This window comes from Chelonoidis abingdonii, chromosome 11 (assembly GCF_003597395.2).
Source record: "Chelonoidis abingdonii isolate Lonesome George chromosome 11, CheloAbing_2.0, whole genome shotgun sequence".
NCBI lineage: Eukaryota > Metazoa > Chordata > Testudines > Testudinidae > Chelonoidis > Chelonoidis abingdonii.
Genome location: NC_133779.1, coordinates 41,496,308 through 41,512,788, shown reverse-complemented (window position 1 = coordinate 41,512,788; position 16,481 = coordinate 41,496,308). Strand labels below are relative to the sequence as shown.

At 56.2% G+C, this 16,481-nt stretch overlaps 1 protein-coding gene across 1 annotated transcript; it reads left to right on the top strand.

The window, feature by feature from the left end:
* Positions 1-429: 429 nt before the first annotated feature.
* Positions 430-10,602, top strand: DDX49 (DEAD-box helicase 49). Its single transcript, XM_032782792.2, has 12 exons — positions 430-573; positions 1,688-1,773; positions 2,867-2,988; positions 3,853-4,040; positions 4,720-4,860; positions 5,573-5,648; positions 6,027-6,103; positions 6,636-6,733; positions 7,209-7,283; positions 7,924-8,012; positions 8,433-8,504; positions 9,164-10,602. Exons 1-12 carry the CDS (start codon positions 461-463, stop codon positions 9,338-9,340), a joined length of 1,314 nt encoding a protein of 437 aa, XP_032638683.1. The 5' UTR covers positions 430-460; the 3' UTR covers positions 9,341-10,602.
* Positions 10,603-16,481: the final 5,879 nt, after the last annotated feature.

Sequence of the window (16,481 nt, the reverse complement as noted above, 5' to 3'; positions counted from 1 at the left end):
GCGCGCACTCTCACTCTACAGCGTGTGATATATACTCTACACAGCCCCCTCCCCCCACCGGGGCCCCTGCATCCCCTCCTCCGCCCACCGAGGCCTCTATATCCCCCCAACCTAGTGCCCCCCTCAGTACCCTCCCTGCACTGGGGTCCCTGCACCCCCCAGCGCCCTCTCAGTCTCTTCCCCCCACCGGGGTTCCTGCACCCCGCCAGTCCAGTGCTCCCCTCAGTCCCCCCTACCCCCAGTAAGGCTTCTGGGTCTTTCTCTCCCTTCCCCGCCAATCTTAGCCCCTGTATCTTGGGCTGAAAGCGTCCCCTGGCCATGGGGGCCGAGGACAGGAGGGGAGTGAAAGGCCTTTCCCAGGGCTGCTCCCTGGGGCTGCGCACATTTGGAGTCAGGTCTCTGCACCCTGGGTACATGCTCACCTGGTCACTCTGGTCTCTTGCACACAGGTCGCGACTGCATGGGCTGCGCCAAGACGGGCAGCGGCAAGACAGCTGCGTTCGTCCTGCCGATCCTGCAGAAACTCTCTGAGGATCCCTATGGTATATTCTGCCTGGTGGTGACACCCACACGGTAAGGCTGAATTCTGTCGCTTTGTTTCACCGCTTTCTAACAAATCCCGTTATCGCCTGTAAGAGGCTCAGGAAGGTTCTTGCCTTAGGTGTTCATGCTGCTCCATCATCAGGGAGATAACAGAACCTCATCTGTCACTGATCCATCAGTGCCTAGTAATGGAGGTGGAGGGTGCTTCTGAGTCTGTGGAATATCTATACCAACTCACACTGATGGCCCATGTTGTCCAGTGTCTTGGCCCTGACAGTGGCCAGCATTAGATGCTTCAGACGAAGGTGCAAGAAACCCCCCTGTATGTGGATTGGTATAATCTGCCTCCGATGAAGGGTTTATGCCTAATAGTTAGAGATGGGTCTAACCCTGAAGCATGGCTTTTTATGCCTTCCATGCTTTTATGGCTTTTATGTTTTGTATTGGCTATAACTCCAGATATTCTTGTTATCTACGTAAACTACTTTTCCTTTGACTTTTTAGTAAATTCTTCATTGCAATGATATCATGTGGCAATGAGTTCCAACAGTGTAATCAGGCATCTGACTGAAAAAGTATTTTCAGTTTTGAATTTGCTGCCTTTTGCTTTGACTGTTCCACAGTTTCAATGTCCCCTTCTCCTGGAGTCCAGTTTAATTGAGCTTCCCCCAAAAGAGCTCCCCTCAGGATCAGAGGTCTTCTCACCCCTCCTTGGGGCTGAGACGATTTCCTGTCAGGCTTCTTCCTCCTTGGCATAGGAATCCCACAGGCCTCCTCCTTGGGTAGCGCTTGTTAATTCAGGCCAACTGCGGTCACCAACCAGCTCCCTTCTTCTCAGGGCCTTTTTACCTTAGTACTTTTCTCCCTGGATTGGGACGGCTTAACAGGGAACCATATTCCCCTGCCGGTGTCTCTGGGAGCACCTCCTTTTAACTGCATTCTGGGAGCCTTTGGAGGCCCAGGTGCTTATGAGGAGGCTGGTTACCCAGTAACTGCTCACATGTGGGCTGAGGTGGGCTCGTTTTCGTCACCGGAAGACTGGGCTTTGATTCTCTTTCAGAGACCAGCCGTCCGTGACAAGGGTAATAACTATAACTCTGATATTTCCACATTCTATTTTCCCCTTTTTCTTTCTCTCTGACAGAGAGTTGGCCTATCAGATTGCTGAACAATTCCGTGTTCTGGGGAAGCCACTTGGCTTGAAGGACTGCATCATCGTTGGAGGGATGGGTATGTGCGTGCTGGTTATAAACTGGGCTCTGAGAAGACACCGCACAGTGATGTGTCTGATTCACTTTAAGGGGCTGTGCAGTTTCAGAGCACTACTGGCTCTGAAATCTGTGCAGTGACTGGAGGAAAAGGTGGCTTTAGGGAAACTGTGCTTGTCCAAAAGGTGTGGAATTCTCTAGTTCCAGTAAAACCTTACGCTCACCTGAAATGCACCAAAATACAATGGAGTTTTTTTGTCCATTAACAGATTTCTCCGTATTTTATGTGTGACAGTCCCTTCCCAGCAATCACAAGGGGAGGGCAAAAGTAATCAGCGCCAAGGTTTTGTTGCTAGTGTACTTTGCCATTGAAGGCACAACTTGAGCAGACATAATGGTTGATGGCTGTGGGATTTGTTGTTCATTAAGAAACAAACAGCAGCCCTCAAGTACCTCTTAGTAAACTGCCAAGTTAAGCAACGATTGGGTGCCCATCTCTGCTTGAGGGGCCCAGCCTCTTGCTAGGGATGAGGCAAGCATTTTAAAGAAAAAGCAATGTTGTTATCAGTCCTTGTGTATCACCTGGTATCCAGTATCAGGGGTTAAGTGAGAGACTTTCTCCCTTAAACGCAACATTCTTCTGCCATTGAGTTGTCATCCTCTGCCTCGGGTGTGTTGGACCGATGCTCATGAAATGAGGAAGGTGTCCCAGCTTCCTCAGGCTGGGATTTTCAAACATTCCTTTGGGCGGCTTTAAAAATCCCAGCTTCATTTGTTGTTTCATTGCAACATGAAGTAGCTGGAAAGGGCCAAAGTTTAATGATCCTTGGTAAATAAATGATGCTGAAAAGTCCCAAATAGTAGCTGGGTTTAAGAGGAAACCTATTTGTCACAGTGGTTCCCTGGACTTCTTCCTCTATGCAGTGCCTGGTTTTAGTGTCTGGCCCTGGGAGATGGGGAGTGTCCTATGCTCCCCTTGCAGTCGGTGTGAGTGGAGGGCACTGAACATCTTGTAGAATGAGGCCTGTGAGAGGAGACCTCTCCAGCAGGCTGGCTGCTCTCCCAGATCCTGGCCTATGGCTTGTAACTTAGCTCCCTTGGTGGTGTTTTTCCAGACATGGTGGCCCAGGCTCTGGAGCTCTCCCGTAAGCCTCACGTTGTCATTGCTACACCTGGCAGGCTGGCTGATCATCTCCGCAGCTCCAACACCTTCAGCCTCAGAAAGATAAAGTTCCTGGTAAGGCAGCTCGTCAGCTCCTTTCCTGCTGTGACCTTCTCCCTTTTTAGACATGGGAGCTGCTGTGTGTGGGAAAAAGATGTTAGGCTGGGCCAGGTGCTGCGGCTGCTTGAGTTTTCCACTGGCTGAACAGTCACAGATCCAACAACTGGAGCCTGGAAAGGGATTAGCTTTTCACAGAAGGGGATCTGGACTCTGGAGAATGAGTCAGTGGCACTTGTGAGGAGCCCTTCACCATGGTACCTAGGTGCTGAAATACAGATCTTGTCTGCATTAGTGGGAACAGCCCCTCCATGCCCCAGTCACTCTCCATCTTTCGTGCAAAAGCCTCTCTCTTGTCTTGCCTGTAACCCTTCGCTTCAGTCTCCTGTCGCACACCTCAGGCGTGAATCCCTTCATATATCCACCATCTCAGCTGGGCTTGGAAACTTTGCCTCTCTGCCGCCCCCTGACCTGTAACTTCAATATGATGGAGTGTTTTGGGGGCTTGGAAGTGTACGGGGTAGATTGTTAGGCATCGTTATTGTGTTGCTATGGAACAGTCTCCCTTGTCCAGTCTTCTGTCATACCTTGGTTGTGGCTCCATGTGGTGCTAACACTTAATAGCACATTATTGTGCATGTGTTGATTTCTCTTACAGCCTGTGAGGTCGGTGAGGATTGTCCTCCCCGGGTTACAGGTGGGGAAACTAAATCACAGTCTCTGGGCCTCAGCCACAGCCACAGAATCCATGTTAGAGCCTGGGTGGGAACTCTGCAGTTCCTGGCTGTAGGCCAGGCTGCCTCATTGGGACCATCCCCCTCCTGGGCGGTGCTGCTCCTCTCAGTCTGGCTTGTGTTGCTTGTTTTCGGCTGCGCGTTGAAGGTTTTGGACGAAGCTGACCGGCTGCTGGAACAGGGCTGTACTGACTTCACCAAGGACCTGGAGGTGATTCTAGGAGCTGTGCCAGCGACCAGGCAGACACTGTTGTTTAGTGCTACGCTGACAGACACGCTGAACGAGCTGAAGAGCCTCGCCATGAACAAACCCTTCTTCTGGGAGTCCCAGGCCGAGTAAGTCTCCTGCTCTTTCATGTGGTGTCCCCCCCCCGTCCCAGAATAGAGCAGGGAGGCTGTGAATGTCGGCACATTGGGCTTCCCCTCGTGACTGCCTTGGCAGTATTGGGAATGGTCGATGCTTCTCTCCCCATCAACCACATGGTCCAAGTCCCACCCTGTGTTGTTAGGTGGTGGGGACTTGGTACTGGACATGCTGAACCTCGCTTCCTTTGCCAGTGCATTGGCTGCACCGGGTGGGCTGCCGGGGAAGGTGGCACCAGCAGCTGGGTGACTAGGGCAGAGCTGAATACAGCTGAAATTGTCACTTCCCCTTTGCCTTTATTGGATTTTGACCCCACAAACTCTGTGAACCATCAGAGAGATTTAACGTAAATTAAAGGAATCGGGCTGCTCTGGAGTCCCCGGCGTCGGGAGCTGGGGAGCCAGTCGGACAGGCTGCCACCTCCCCAGGCTTTTTGGTGTGTTTATTTTTAGTCCTACTAGTAAAACACACGAGGGACTGGCAGCAACTGGGCCTCTCACGAGAATCCTGGGCAGTTGTCTAACTGAACCGGCTTCATTCTCCTCTCTGCACATGGCCCCATCTCCCCACTGTCTCCTTTGCCTCCTCCAAATCTGACCCATCTCGGGATAATGTCTCCTTCTGGGGGCCTTTCCTTCCCCTCCCAAACAGAGTGCGGACCGTGGATGAGCTGGTGCAGCGCTACCTGCTTGTGCCGGAGAAAGTCAAGGACGCGTACCTTGTCCATTTAATTCAGACCTTCCAGGATGAGCACGAGGACTGGTCCATCATCATCTTCACCAGCACCTGCAAGTGAGTCCAAAGCCACCTGCTGACTGCTGTGGCCAGGGCCATAGGAATGTTTGGGCTTTGGTAGCTCAGACCCCAAACTCCCTACTAACTATCGGAAAGCCAGAAAGGAACGTGCTGCCCTAACCCAGGCACTCCAGTGGGGTCCGAGCCCTTCCCTAGCTCCTGGGAGGTGTGAGTGCTTCCCAGTGCTGGGGAACAGCTCGCTATGGAAGGGCCAGATCTGAGGAGCTCCACTGTCCTGCTTAGTCCTGACCAAACAGTGTAGTGAGGGGCTGTGGTCACAACAGTCTCCAGCTGCATTGGGTACTGCTGTGCTGAGAGTCCTACGGGGGCTCTCCAGTGTAGGGCACCGTGGAGGGATGGAGCAGGTGACATCCTGAGCCAGAAGTTTCTGTGATTCTGCGATTGTCTCCCCATTTCCTTCCCTTGAGCGAGTCCAGTTGCAGGGATTTAACCCCAGATGTGACTGTCCCAGAGGAAATGGGGAATCCCACAGTGCTCTTCAGAGAGTCTGGGCTCCCCCTAGCGTCCTGACCAACCGTCTTTACCAGCCAGTCCAGTGGCCACCTGAGTGAGTGCCAAGCGTGGACTCGACATTCTGTTCGCAAGCATAGCGGAGGCACTGTGTACCTGGGTCATGGCAAGCTCTGTTCTAGGCCATTGGCTTCCCTGAGGACGAGAACGTAACTGGGAAATGGCTCTTGTTTTTAAGGGACTGCCAGATCTTGAACATGATGCTGAAGCAGTTCAACTTCCCGTCAGTGGCTTTGCATTCCATGATGAAGCAGGTGAGTAACCCAGCAGGGCTGTGCAGTGGGGTGCTGGGGCCCCTGGTGTCCCTGTGAGGAGAGGCGCACATCTTGACTATGCTGCGGAATGAAGGCCTCAGGTTTTTACACACTTATTTGTTGAGTGAGGGCATTCAGGAGGTGGTTCTTGTTCTCCTCCCTAAGGAAGGGGCATTGCTGGGCACAAGCCAGGTGGGTGCTGTGCCAGGTTCAGAAACCCACCTCTGCTGAGGTCCCTCGTGCCTGCCCTCTGCCAGCCTTGTCAGGGATGCACACTTCTATGCTTATAGCTGCTTTCCCTGAAGCCAGAAATCCGTGTAGGGCATGTGGCTTTTGAGGGCTGCACATTCCTAATCCACACTCCTCTTCCCTTTGCAGAAGCAGCGCTTTGCAGCCTTAGCAAAATTCAAGTCTAGTGTCTTTAAGATCCTCATCGCCACAGATGTGGCTTCCAGGTAGGAGAAGGGGAAGCTGCTCTCTGCAGCTACAGAGCTCTAGTAAGTTTCCTAAGCAGCAGAACCACACAAGAACTGTGGGGTGGGAGTTGCGAGAGGGGAGCTCGTAGGTCTTGTCTGGGTCAGGGCAGGTGATTGTTCTCTTCAGTCATGGCCCAGGGTTAGGGAACACCCTGGAACTCGCTTATGCACCTGCTGTAGCTGGATCCTCCGTTCATCCCCTGCCTTTTCATGCTGTAACCTGTGAGTTCACATGCTGATAGAGCTGCCTTGTGGGAGGGCAAGGTAGCCCGCTGGGCCCCGAGGGGAATGGCAGGCAGCTGATTGGACTGCAGAGTGACACATGGGGCAGGCTGTCTTGGTCTCTGGTTCTGAGGACTGTATGAGGAGATGGTTGAGTCCCTGGAATCGGCTTGGGCTGGTCACTGCAGGGCCTGTGGGTGTCGAGTCTCCAAGGGCTCTCAGGAAACACTGAGAACAGGATATGCCCCATTGCTGCCTCCTCAACCCCCTTTTCTTTACTGCACTCCAGGGGCTTAGACATTCCAACAGTCCAGGTTGTCATCAACCACAACACCCCAGGTCTGCCGAAAATCTACATCCACCGGGTGGGCCGGACGGCCCGTGCAGGTGAGCAAGGAAAGCCAGTGAGAGGCACGGGTCAGGTAGTGCCACAGGTCAAAGCAGAGACCTGGTGATGGGATTCTTGCCCGATTCCTCCTTTCATCCAGTTTAAGGAGGGACCATTAAACCCTCTGGCTGACCTCGTGTATATCACAGGCCATGATGCTTCTCTCACTTACCCCTGCTGGCTGCAAGGCAGTTCCAGCTCCACTGCTGTGCAGTGTCAGATCAGATTAGGCCACTGGTCCAGCGTCCTGCCACCACCACCCACAGCGCTGACTCGTCTTGGCTGTTATTCCACCTCTGACAGCAGCCAGTACCATGCGTCTGAGCAAGGGGGAGACCCTTCTCGCCACCCCTCTCCATAGTGCACCTGTGCTAACTCCTGGGGGGGGATGGAGCCTGAGGGTGGGTAAGTCTGGGGATCGCTGCTCATCAGAGTTCACTTAGTCACCAGAGTGTTCTGGTTCCCCTCCCTCAGGCCGGCACGGACTCGCCATCACGCTGGTGACGCAGTACGACATCCACCTGGTGCATGCTATTGAGGAGCAGATCAGTAAGTGGAGAGCAGCAACCCAGGCTGGCTGCAGCCACAGCCTCCGACACAGAGTGTACGGCCCAGGAGCCTCCTAGTGTCAGAAAAACAGCTTCTCTCCCCTGGCTCTGCAGCAGAGACCCGGCAAATCTAGTACCTCTGAGTCACCCCTAGGGCGGGAGCCGCCCCAATCACTAAACTTTCTGGTCTTTGCTACTCCAGCACGACTGCTGTGTAGCACCTCGCACCCAGCGGGGTTGCAGAGGCCTTAGCAAGGGCTGCTTCTCCCCACCCTGAGACGGAGGATGGCAGCTGTGGACAGCAGCTCCTAGCGAGGCTGTGCAGCGTTCCTTCAGGAAGTGGAGAAGACTCCTGCCTCCAGCTGAAGCGGCCATGATTTGGAGAGTCCTGGCAGCCCAGCTGTCAGTTGGGCAGTTGGGTGAAGAGACTAGGGAGGTCTCTCATTCTGGTCACCGTGGGAGGGTTGGTCCCATGTGTTGGGTCCCATTATCCCCAGGGATGCTGAATGGGCTCCATAGCAAGGAGAAAGTTCTCCGGAGCTCTCAGTCAGTAACGACCCCGATTTTCCCCCAGCGGAGGGGCTGGCCCCTGCTCTCGTACCAGTCTCTGAGCTGTCCGTGTGTCTTGTGTCACGATATAGAAACGAAGCTGCAGGAGTTCTCAGTGGAGGAGCGTGCGGTACTCAGCATCCTCACCCAGGTGAACGTCACCAGGAGGGAGTGTGAAATCGTAAGTGATCAGAGCATGGGTCGCCCTGGCCAGGGAGCCGGTTTCCTCTACAGCTTGGTGTGACCAGGAAACACTTCCCCTGGAACCCGTGATGGGCTTTTAGCTTTGGCAGGGTGTGCAGCCCTCGCTTTGGATATGCAGCTGTGGGGAGGGCTCGTGGCTCGTTCCTCTTTCTAGAGGAGGCCTGTGCAGGACATGAGCTTTTGTAATGCAACTGCTGGGGCAGGGACCCCAATCTTCTGTTCCCTCCCCGGTCTCTAAGGTGTGCTCGTCTGGTGATCGTTGGCCTGCTCGGCAGTGCACTGGGGTCCTGGGCTTTGGAGCGAGGGTTCGCCAAGTCCACCTGCGACCCACCTCAGAGCCTTGCTGCCGGTCCTACTGCCTGGCTCCTCATCGCGCTTTTGTCTTCTGCTGTGGCAGAAACTGGAGGCGACTGATTTTGATGAGAAGAAGGAAATAAATAAGCGGAAGCAAATGATCCTGGAAGGAAAGGTGAGTGATGCGCTCCAGCCACTGCCGCCAGGTACCAGGACAAGCACTGACCTGTCGTGCAGCACAAGACACCCATCCCCCCTCTTCACTCCTGCAGTCTGTCTGCCTCATTCCCCTTTGAGGAGCTTCTGTTTGCCTTGAAAGGAGAATGACAGATGTGTTGTCCCGTGACGTCCTTCAGACCTGGTGTCATATTCCTCTCCAGAGTCAGTTGTGCTTCAAAGAGCAGGGTGGGCTTGACAGGATGTTACTCTGCAGCCCTCTCAGCCCCCAGACGGGGAGCAGAATGGGCAGCTGAGAGAGGAGGGGAGCGGCAGCATGGAGCGGCACTAGGAAAGCAGAGGAGGGCCAAGGCTGGGAAAGGAGAACCAGAGAGGGGAAAGGACTTGCCCAAATTTGCGTACAAGGTAGTATGCAAGAGCCAGGAATAGAACCCAGGAGTCCTTACACCCCGCCCCAGATTTGGACCATAGCCCTCTCCTCTGGGGTGGAGAATGGTCATGCGGGGTGAGGAAACAGAGTGAGAGGATGCATGAATAACAGGCACGTGGTCCCCGGAGACGGACGGGCAGCTGGGGAAGGCAAGGGCCCTTTGGATGGGGGCAGGGCTGACACAACCCTGCTGCATGTCATCAGTTTCTTGACGTCTGCCCTTGCAGGACCCGGACTTGGAGGCAAAGAGGAAGGCGGAGTTGGCCAAGATCAAGAAGAAGAACAAGCAGTTCCGCGCGAGGGTCCAGCAGACGCTGCAGGAGAAGAAACAGCTTCAGCTGAAGAGGAAGCTGCAGAAGAAGGCATGGCGGCAGCAGAGACAGGCGGCCAAGGAGGAGAAGTGAGAGCCCCAGGCACTTACAGCTGGGGAGCGTGGGAGCTGCTGCCCAGGGCTCTGCCTAGCCCCTGGAGACCATGTGGCGGGGTGGTTGATGTGGAAGCTTCTGACTTGATGTTGGTGTTCGAAGGGAGTGGGATCACTCTGGCAGTGTAACCCCTTCTCCTACCCCTCCAGAGAGTCAGCTGGTCTGGCCCATCCTTCTGCCTGACGTGGTCTGGATGGGGCTCAAGGGGTGTCACTCCTCAGCCCCCCATGCTCAAAGGAGGGATCCAAACTCTTCTCCCTTGGGGAGCTGCTCCTGCTTATGATGATTCTTGGTTTCTCACCTGCTCCACCCTTCCCAGGCTGGTGCCTGCCACTCCCTCTTGTTTATATGGGCAGCTTCTCCCCAAGTTAGATTCTAAAAACCCTGACTCAAGTCACCTTGGCCCCTGGCTTCCTGGCCTGGCTGGCTGTGTTCTGAGAGGGTAACAGCTAATAGAGACAGGGGAGGGGCTCCATCAGGGAGGCTGATCTGGCGTGTTTTGTGATAAATTTCCCTTCCTCCTAATTTGTGTGACCCTGTTTATCCCGAGGTCCCTCTGAGCCACATTTCAGATCTGTCCCGACCTGCAACACCAGACAGCTCCCCAGCCCCCTCTGCCCCAGTCAGCCATGTGACCATCCTGGGCCCCTCTTCCCTTCCAGGAACAGAGATTTTCCTCTCCAGAGCCTGGTTTCAATCCCAGTATCCGACTCGACCAGGTCAGAGCTCTTTGATTCACATCTGAACAGGATTCTCTGGCCATCTCAGGAGCAAATATCCTTAGCTCTGAACAACCCACAGCAGTTTGGATTCTGCTCCCTCCCTCCCTGACACCCCCTCTAGACTCCATGGAATGGATGCTCTGGTTTGCACCCTGCCCAATGAATAAGTGGCTCTTGCACCAAGAATGGCTCCAGATGTCCCATCATGAGGACTTGACCAAGTGCACAAGGATCAGCGAACTTTAAACTCAAGGATGGGGTGGGCGAGGGGTGCTCCATTAGGGAATGTGCTTCCTTCTGGAGCCTCAGAACTAATCACAGCTCTATGGTGGGGGGCTCAGCTCTCATTGCCTGGGCCCATCAGGGAGGGAAGTTATTTCTGCTTTGGTGATGGGAGATGTTTTCTGTGACTAGCATCTTCCCTGCACCCAAGAAATATTTATTTGCAATAAATTACTGGGTGTCTGGACTCTCCTGGCTCGGGGGACTGGCGTCTGGGCCAAAGGCTGTTGCTTGGAATGAGGGGTTGGTTTCACCCTGGCATATCGAGCTGGATCAGGGACTCTGCAGTGAGGGCAACACCCAGTTTTGTTTCAGGGGCGTGGTCCAAATAGCAAACAGGTTTCTCCTAGCCAGAGTCTGCCTCGGTCCTGGCACCATGTCCCTGCTGTCATGGTGCCAGGGCAGTGGTTCTGGAAAGCTGCATCCCATTCCAGCTCCAGTCTGGTGTCTCAGCCACCTCAGGCATGTTTTCTGCCCCAGGAGAGGGTCCTAACCCACTTGCTGCCAAGCTGGGTCCTTACACCCATCCTGGCACAGGTTTGCCATGCGAATCTCCAGCTCTCTGCATAGCCACTGGTGCAGCTCCACCTGGGGTGATGTGAACAGGCAGCACGCAAGGAGCTTCGACGTCTGGCTGGATGTCTGGGGCCATGTGGCTAGAGCGATGTGGCCCAGACTAGCCATCAAGAGGTGTCTGAATTGTGCAGCCACCTCTGCTTGGCTCCCTGGGAATGAAGAGGACCTCGAGGTCCTGCCTTGTAGACAGGGTGACTCGCTGGGTCTGGCGGCTGTTGGAACCGCACTGATCGCTCTCTGAATACGAAACGCTCCCCCAGCCCCGTGTGCGCTGATTTCCCCAGCAAACCCGTCAGCATGAGATTAATGAGGCTCCTCCCTGGGCCAGGCTGCTCTGGCAAGAGCTTTGATGGTGCCTTTGTCTCGTCTCTCATGTTGGCGGTTCCCCTCCCCTCTCAGACTCCTTGCTCTGCCTTCTGAAGTCTCTTTGCTGAGCATCTTTCTTCATCTTCCTCCACCACCCTGTGACAGCAGGGTTTGATCATGGATTTTTGTCTTGGTGCTTTATTTGGCCGCCTTTTCAATCCCTCCGGCTCCCTGAGCAGCCACCTCTGAGAACCAGGGCACGCATGGGAAATGAGCCCTCCCGTTCAGTCAGTGCAGAGTCGCCTCTGTGCAGCCTGGCTAGGAGGGAGTGGGGCAGCCGGTCTCAGGGGCTAGGAATGGATCCTGCCCAGGTCCACAGAAAGCAACTCACCTGGTGACTGTCAGTGGCCTCTGCGAAACGTGCTTAGGGGGCTTGGGCCGATTCTTCCTCCTCCCATCCCATCCTTCCCTGGCTTGAAAGCTGCTGCTCTCAGCTCTGCTCCCCGCTGGTATTCCTCCATCTGTCTCCCAGCAGGGTCTTGCACTGGGGCTGCGTCCGGAGGCTGCATTGAACAGCGGCTGCCTCAGTGGGGTACAAGAGCCTCGTGCAGTGAGATCAGGGCAGGGTCTCGCTCAAGGCTCGAATGGCTGCCATGTGCAGGGAGGTGTTGAGGGCGGCGGGGGCCATGCTGGCAGCACTGTGCCATGGGGTGGGTAGTGCCTTAGTCACGAGACCCTCCTTTGGGCACTGAACACGCTGATCGTGCCCGTGCTGTGATTGAGAGCGCCCCGAATCCCCAGCTGGGGGAGTGCTGCTTCATAGATCCAGTCCAGCTTGGGATGACCTTCCAGTGCCCTTCTCACCTGTTTCTCTCCCCCTCCAGCTAGTTTCCCACGTGCTTTGCACACTCAATTCTTTTCACTCTCTCAATCCCAGCTCCCCACCCCCACCTCTTTGAGGGCTTCCCTGGTTTGGTTGCTATGGAGACAGAACCCGGTTCAGCATCTCAAACATCTCGCAGTCCCTGGCAGGCGCAGGGGGGTGTGGCCCTGTGGAACAGCGGGTGCTGGGGGTGCTCCCCACAGGCGCACAGCAGAGGGTGCATGGGAGCCTGCACCACCTCTGCAGAAACCTGCTTTAACGGCCACGCTGGGTTTGTCTGGCCTGGGATCAGTCCCTGAGGCTGGGTGAGCCTGGAGCGGGGCTCTCAGGCCCTTTTCTGGGTGTGGAACAGGCCCTCTTCCCTTCCTCCACCCCCTCTGCTGCCGGCTTCCAGTGCTGGTCAGGTGAGGGGTTGGCACGTGGCAGTGGTGTTCCCCGGAGTGGTGCAGGCAGGCACTAGGGTTGGGCGAGTCCTACACGGAACTGGAGCCACATCCTGGGTCCATCCCAGGAGGCCCAAGGACAGGGACGTCTCCAGAAGGAAGGTCTGGGGCAGAGCCAAGAGCTCTGAGGGAGCTGCCCCCCATGGGTTAAAATGGGATCCCCTGGGCCTGCCCATGTCTGCACCGTGGGGAAGAAGGGTGAAGGAGGCCAGTGGTCGGATCCAGACGAGCCGGTGGCCCTGGTCCATCCTGAGTGGGCCGTGTCCTGCAGGTGTCAGCCAGAGGCTGGAGGCCCCTGGCTATGGGAGCAGTACCTGGAGGCAGGAGAGTTCTAATGAAATGCTCAGGGTGGAGCCCTGGAACTTTATGTTCCTGCCCCAGCTTGTCTTCAGCTCCCTGTTCCCTGTAGGGGCCAGCCGAAGAGCCCTGAGTCCCATGGGCATGTGTGTGATTCCTTCTCTAGCCCAGGGCTGCTCTGGGCCCTAGGATCCACCCAGCCCAGCTGGCTGGTTACCCTGCAGCGCTGTCGGGTTCGGCCTGGAACAGCTTTGCTCTCTGTCCTGCTCCAGGTGGGGTTTGGCTGGCGCTGCACTAGGCTGGCCCCTGAGCTCCTGCTGCAGGCTGGCCCCTGGGGATGGCACTTTCGCGTGGATTGTAGTTCGGGTCTCTCTGCCGCTCTGCGTGCTGGCGGGTGCCCTGCCCGTTACCGCAGTGGGTTCAGGTGCTGTTTGCACTGCACAAGCCAGGCTGTGCTGAGAGCGTGAGAACCCCTGAGTGTGACTGTTGGCGCCTTACTGTGTCCCTTCTCTGGGCAGGGTCTGGACAGGACCCTCCGGCCCACGCGGCCTGGTCAGCAGTGGCCACTAGGTGGCAGCTCCGGCGTTCTCCGGCAGCTGGTCTGGCCGTCAGCGGTGCAAAGGGCCCCTTGGCTGGGCTCTGGCCGGTGAAGCTGCGGGAGGGTTGGGGGTGTTGCCCTGAGTGCAATGGGGGCAAATGGGGCTGAGACAGCAACACACTGGCTGCCCCATCCAGTGCTGCCTGCAGTGTCCTCTGGAGCTAGACGCAGTGGGGATGGTTGGGCCTCCTTTCTGTTCCCTTCTTGGCTGCTGCTTGGGCAGGGCTTCTGCTGGCCCCTCCAGCACCGCCCCAGCAGCAGTGATCCCTGTAGCCCTGCTGCACCCTGCCAGGCAGGCTTGGCTTTGGCTCCTGGCTGTGATGAATGCTGCTGGCTGGGCCCTGGCTCTGGCCCCCTTACAGCGGCTTGGTCACAGCTGTCTTCAGTGTGCCCAACACACCTGGCCTCTTCACGTCCCATTCTCCCCCCCGCCTTCCAGCCATCACCTCTGTCCATTAAACAGACCAGAGCATACAGAGGAGTCGTAGGGCAGGTGTGTGTGTTTGGTGCTGGGGGGGATCTTTCTTTTGTGCTGCAATTCTTCTCTGCTTAAATCCACCCTCATGCCTGCTGCAGTTGCAGCCACCTCTCCTGTGGACTCCGTGGCCTTGTCTCTGTTCCCTCTGGGAGGGAGAGTGACTGTGAAGGAAGCAGGTGGTCTGGACACCTCTTCCCCCTTATCGTGTGTGAATTGAAGCCGTGAGCTCAGAGCACTGGTGGCTCCTGCAGCCCAGGTTGTCTTCCTTTCATGCAGGCAGGGGGACCTGCAGCAGGTCACCCCCATCCCTTCCGCTGGAAGCAGGCTGAGGCAAAAGCTTTCATGCACCAGCACTGGGGCGGGGGAGCTCTGGCACGAAACCCGCCCTGTCGCAGAGAAGGTTGGTTTGTTCCAGTTCAGAGAGCCCATGTCCCTCTGGCCCTCAAGTTGCCTTCTAGCCCTGAATAGCAAAGCTTTGCTCAGTCCTGCCGCCCACTCCCTTGATGGAATGGTTGGATCAGGTGCCATAGTGGTGCCCTGTGCAGCTGGTACTGTGTGGGTATTGCCCCATGGGCTGGAGACAAGGCAGAGGCAGTGACTCCCCCACGGTGTCCCAGCAAGTGGGTGGCCAAGCCTAGGGGTCCACTCTCAGGCCTGTCCTTCCACCCACGGGCCCGTGCTCCCTCCTCGTCCCTCCAGGCCCAACACCATGGCTAAGGCCGGCTCTGTTAAGCATCCTGTTTCCATTGGCAGAGGGAAGTCTTTGGAGAAGTGAGCAGCCAACATCTTCTTAGATTGAGGGAGTGCCTGGATTCTCTGCAGGAGGCTGGCTGCAGGGCTGAGATGGGGCCATCGACCTTCTGTGTCCCATCTGCTAACTCTGCTGCCGGAAAGGGAGCGGGACTTGGCCAGACAAAGAGCGTTTGGCCCTCTCTGGTGGAGGTGAATGTTACATGCTACCAGCCCGAAAGCAACCTCCCCGGTCTCTGTAACGGTCCTTTGTACTGGGCTGCCGTCAGCCCTTAAACCCCAGTTCTGAGGCCTTTGTCAGAGGGCCCTGCTCCCCAGCGTCCCTTGCAGCCATCAGCATTAAACGATCCATTTGCAGGCCCGCTGCTGCACGAGAACAGAGCAGCAGCCCCTGCCTCTATCCAGCCACAGCCCCACATTGAGGCCAAGCCATTAATATCTGCCAGTATGAGAACAGCAGCAGCCCCTGCCTCTATCCAGCCACAGCCCCACATTGAGGCCAAGCCATTAATATCTGCCAGCAAGGTGGTCCAGGTGTGTGTAATCAGCATTTCTCCCACCTCCTGCCTTTGGTGCAGCTTGGTTGCCTGCTGGGGAGTGAAATGCAGTTAGCTTGAGTGAGAGAAGCAGCATATTTTTTACTAGGCCGAGCTGGTTCCTCTCTCGCCTGTCCTGCTCCCAGCCCTGCTGAGACAGAGAATTCGTGCTGCGAGCAGCTGGCCCTGGGCCCTGAGGGTGCCACCTTGCTGCTCCCTCTGGAGCACTTCATCTTGCAGGATGAGGCGTGAGCCTCCCCCCCGTGTGCCTCTGCCGTAGCTCCCTGGCGGTGCTGGCACGTCCTGCAGGGCTAGAGAGCTGCTCTGATGGGCAGGGATGTCCACTGCGAGCCTGGTTGGGCACCCACCGAGCAGAGGGGATGTGTCCCCTTGGTGCTGACGGTCTAGCAGAGCTGAAGATGAGGCTGCGGATGGAGGTCGTGGGGGCTGGAACCAGGCAGCGCCTGTGCCTGGTCTTGATCATAACTTTCCATGGCTGCAAACATTAGTGATATCAGAGCAGGATGCATGTGGCATGGGGAACAGATCCAGCACCACACCTACCCAGGTCTCTGCAGGAGCTCAGCCCAGCATGGAGCACATGGTACCTATAGGCAGGAAGCGGCTGGAGCTGTGGTGTTTCCCGTGGGCTGGATAGTGCTGCTGTGTGAGCAGCCTGCTGGGCTCCTGTTCCAGCTGCCGCTGCATATTCCTATTGCAAGAGAACTGGAGCCTGCTGTTCCCAGGAGTTGGAAGGAGCTGGCCATGGGCAGATGAAGAGAGCAGCGCGAGTGTAACTAGAATTGTCCCCAGCGCTCCTGGTCTCACCATGCCCCTGCGAGCAGAAACAGCCGGCGTGTGCCAGAAAGGGACAGGAGTAATAATCACAAATTACTGCGGGAAAGGGGATAGCAAACCTTGCCGGAGCCTCTGCTTTTATTGTGTGTAGATGAACGTTTTCCAATATCCACATTTAACTGCCTCCTCTCAGCACATTAGTCTCCTGGGGCAGAGGCTTTAAACGGGGGAGAACTTTCCCCCTAGCTCTGAAGTGTAAACAGACCAGCTCCAAACTAAAACTAAGCCATGTCCCCAGGGGCAGAGCAGCTGATTGCCCCAGCCCTGACAGGGGAGGGGGCTGGGTCACCCAGCTGCAGCTCCCTTGGCAGATTAATCCCTGCTGGGTCCCCTCACCTGATTCCAGGATTCAGTTGGAGCGGCCCAGGATCACGCTGATGCAGGCCCAACA

Excerpts from the sequence above, each read along its gene's own strand:
- DDX49 (XM_032782792.2), top strand. The coding sequence starts at position 461 with ATGGGCTGCGCCAAGACGGGCAGCGGCAAGACAGCTGCGTTCGTCCTG. Across the intron at positions 1,774-2,866 it reads CATCATCGTTGGAGGGATGG|ACATGGTGGCCCAGGCTCTG; the intron begins GTATGTGCGTGC and ends GTGTTTTTCCAG. Across the intron at positions 7,284-7,923 it reads TGCTATTGAGGAGCAGATCA|AAACGAAGCTGCAGGAGTTC; the intron begins GTAAGTGGAGAG and ends GTCACGATATAG.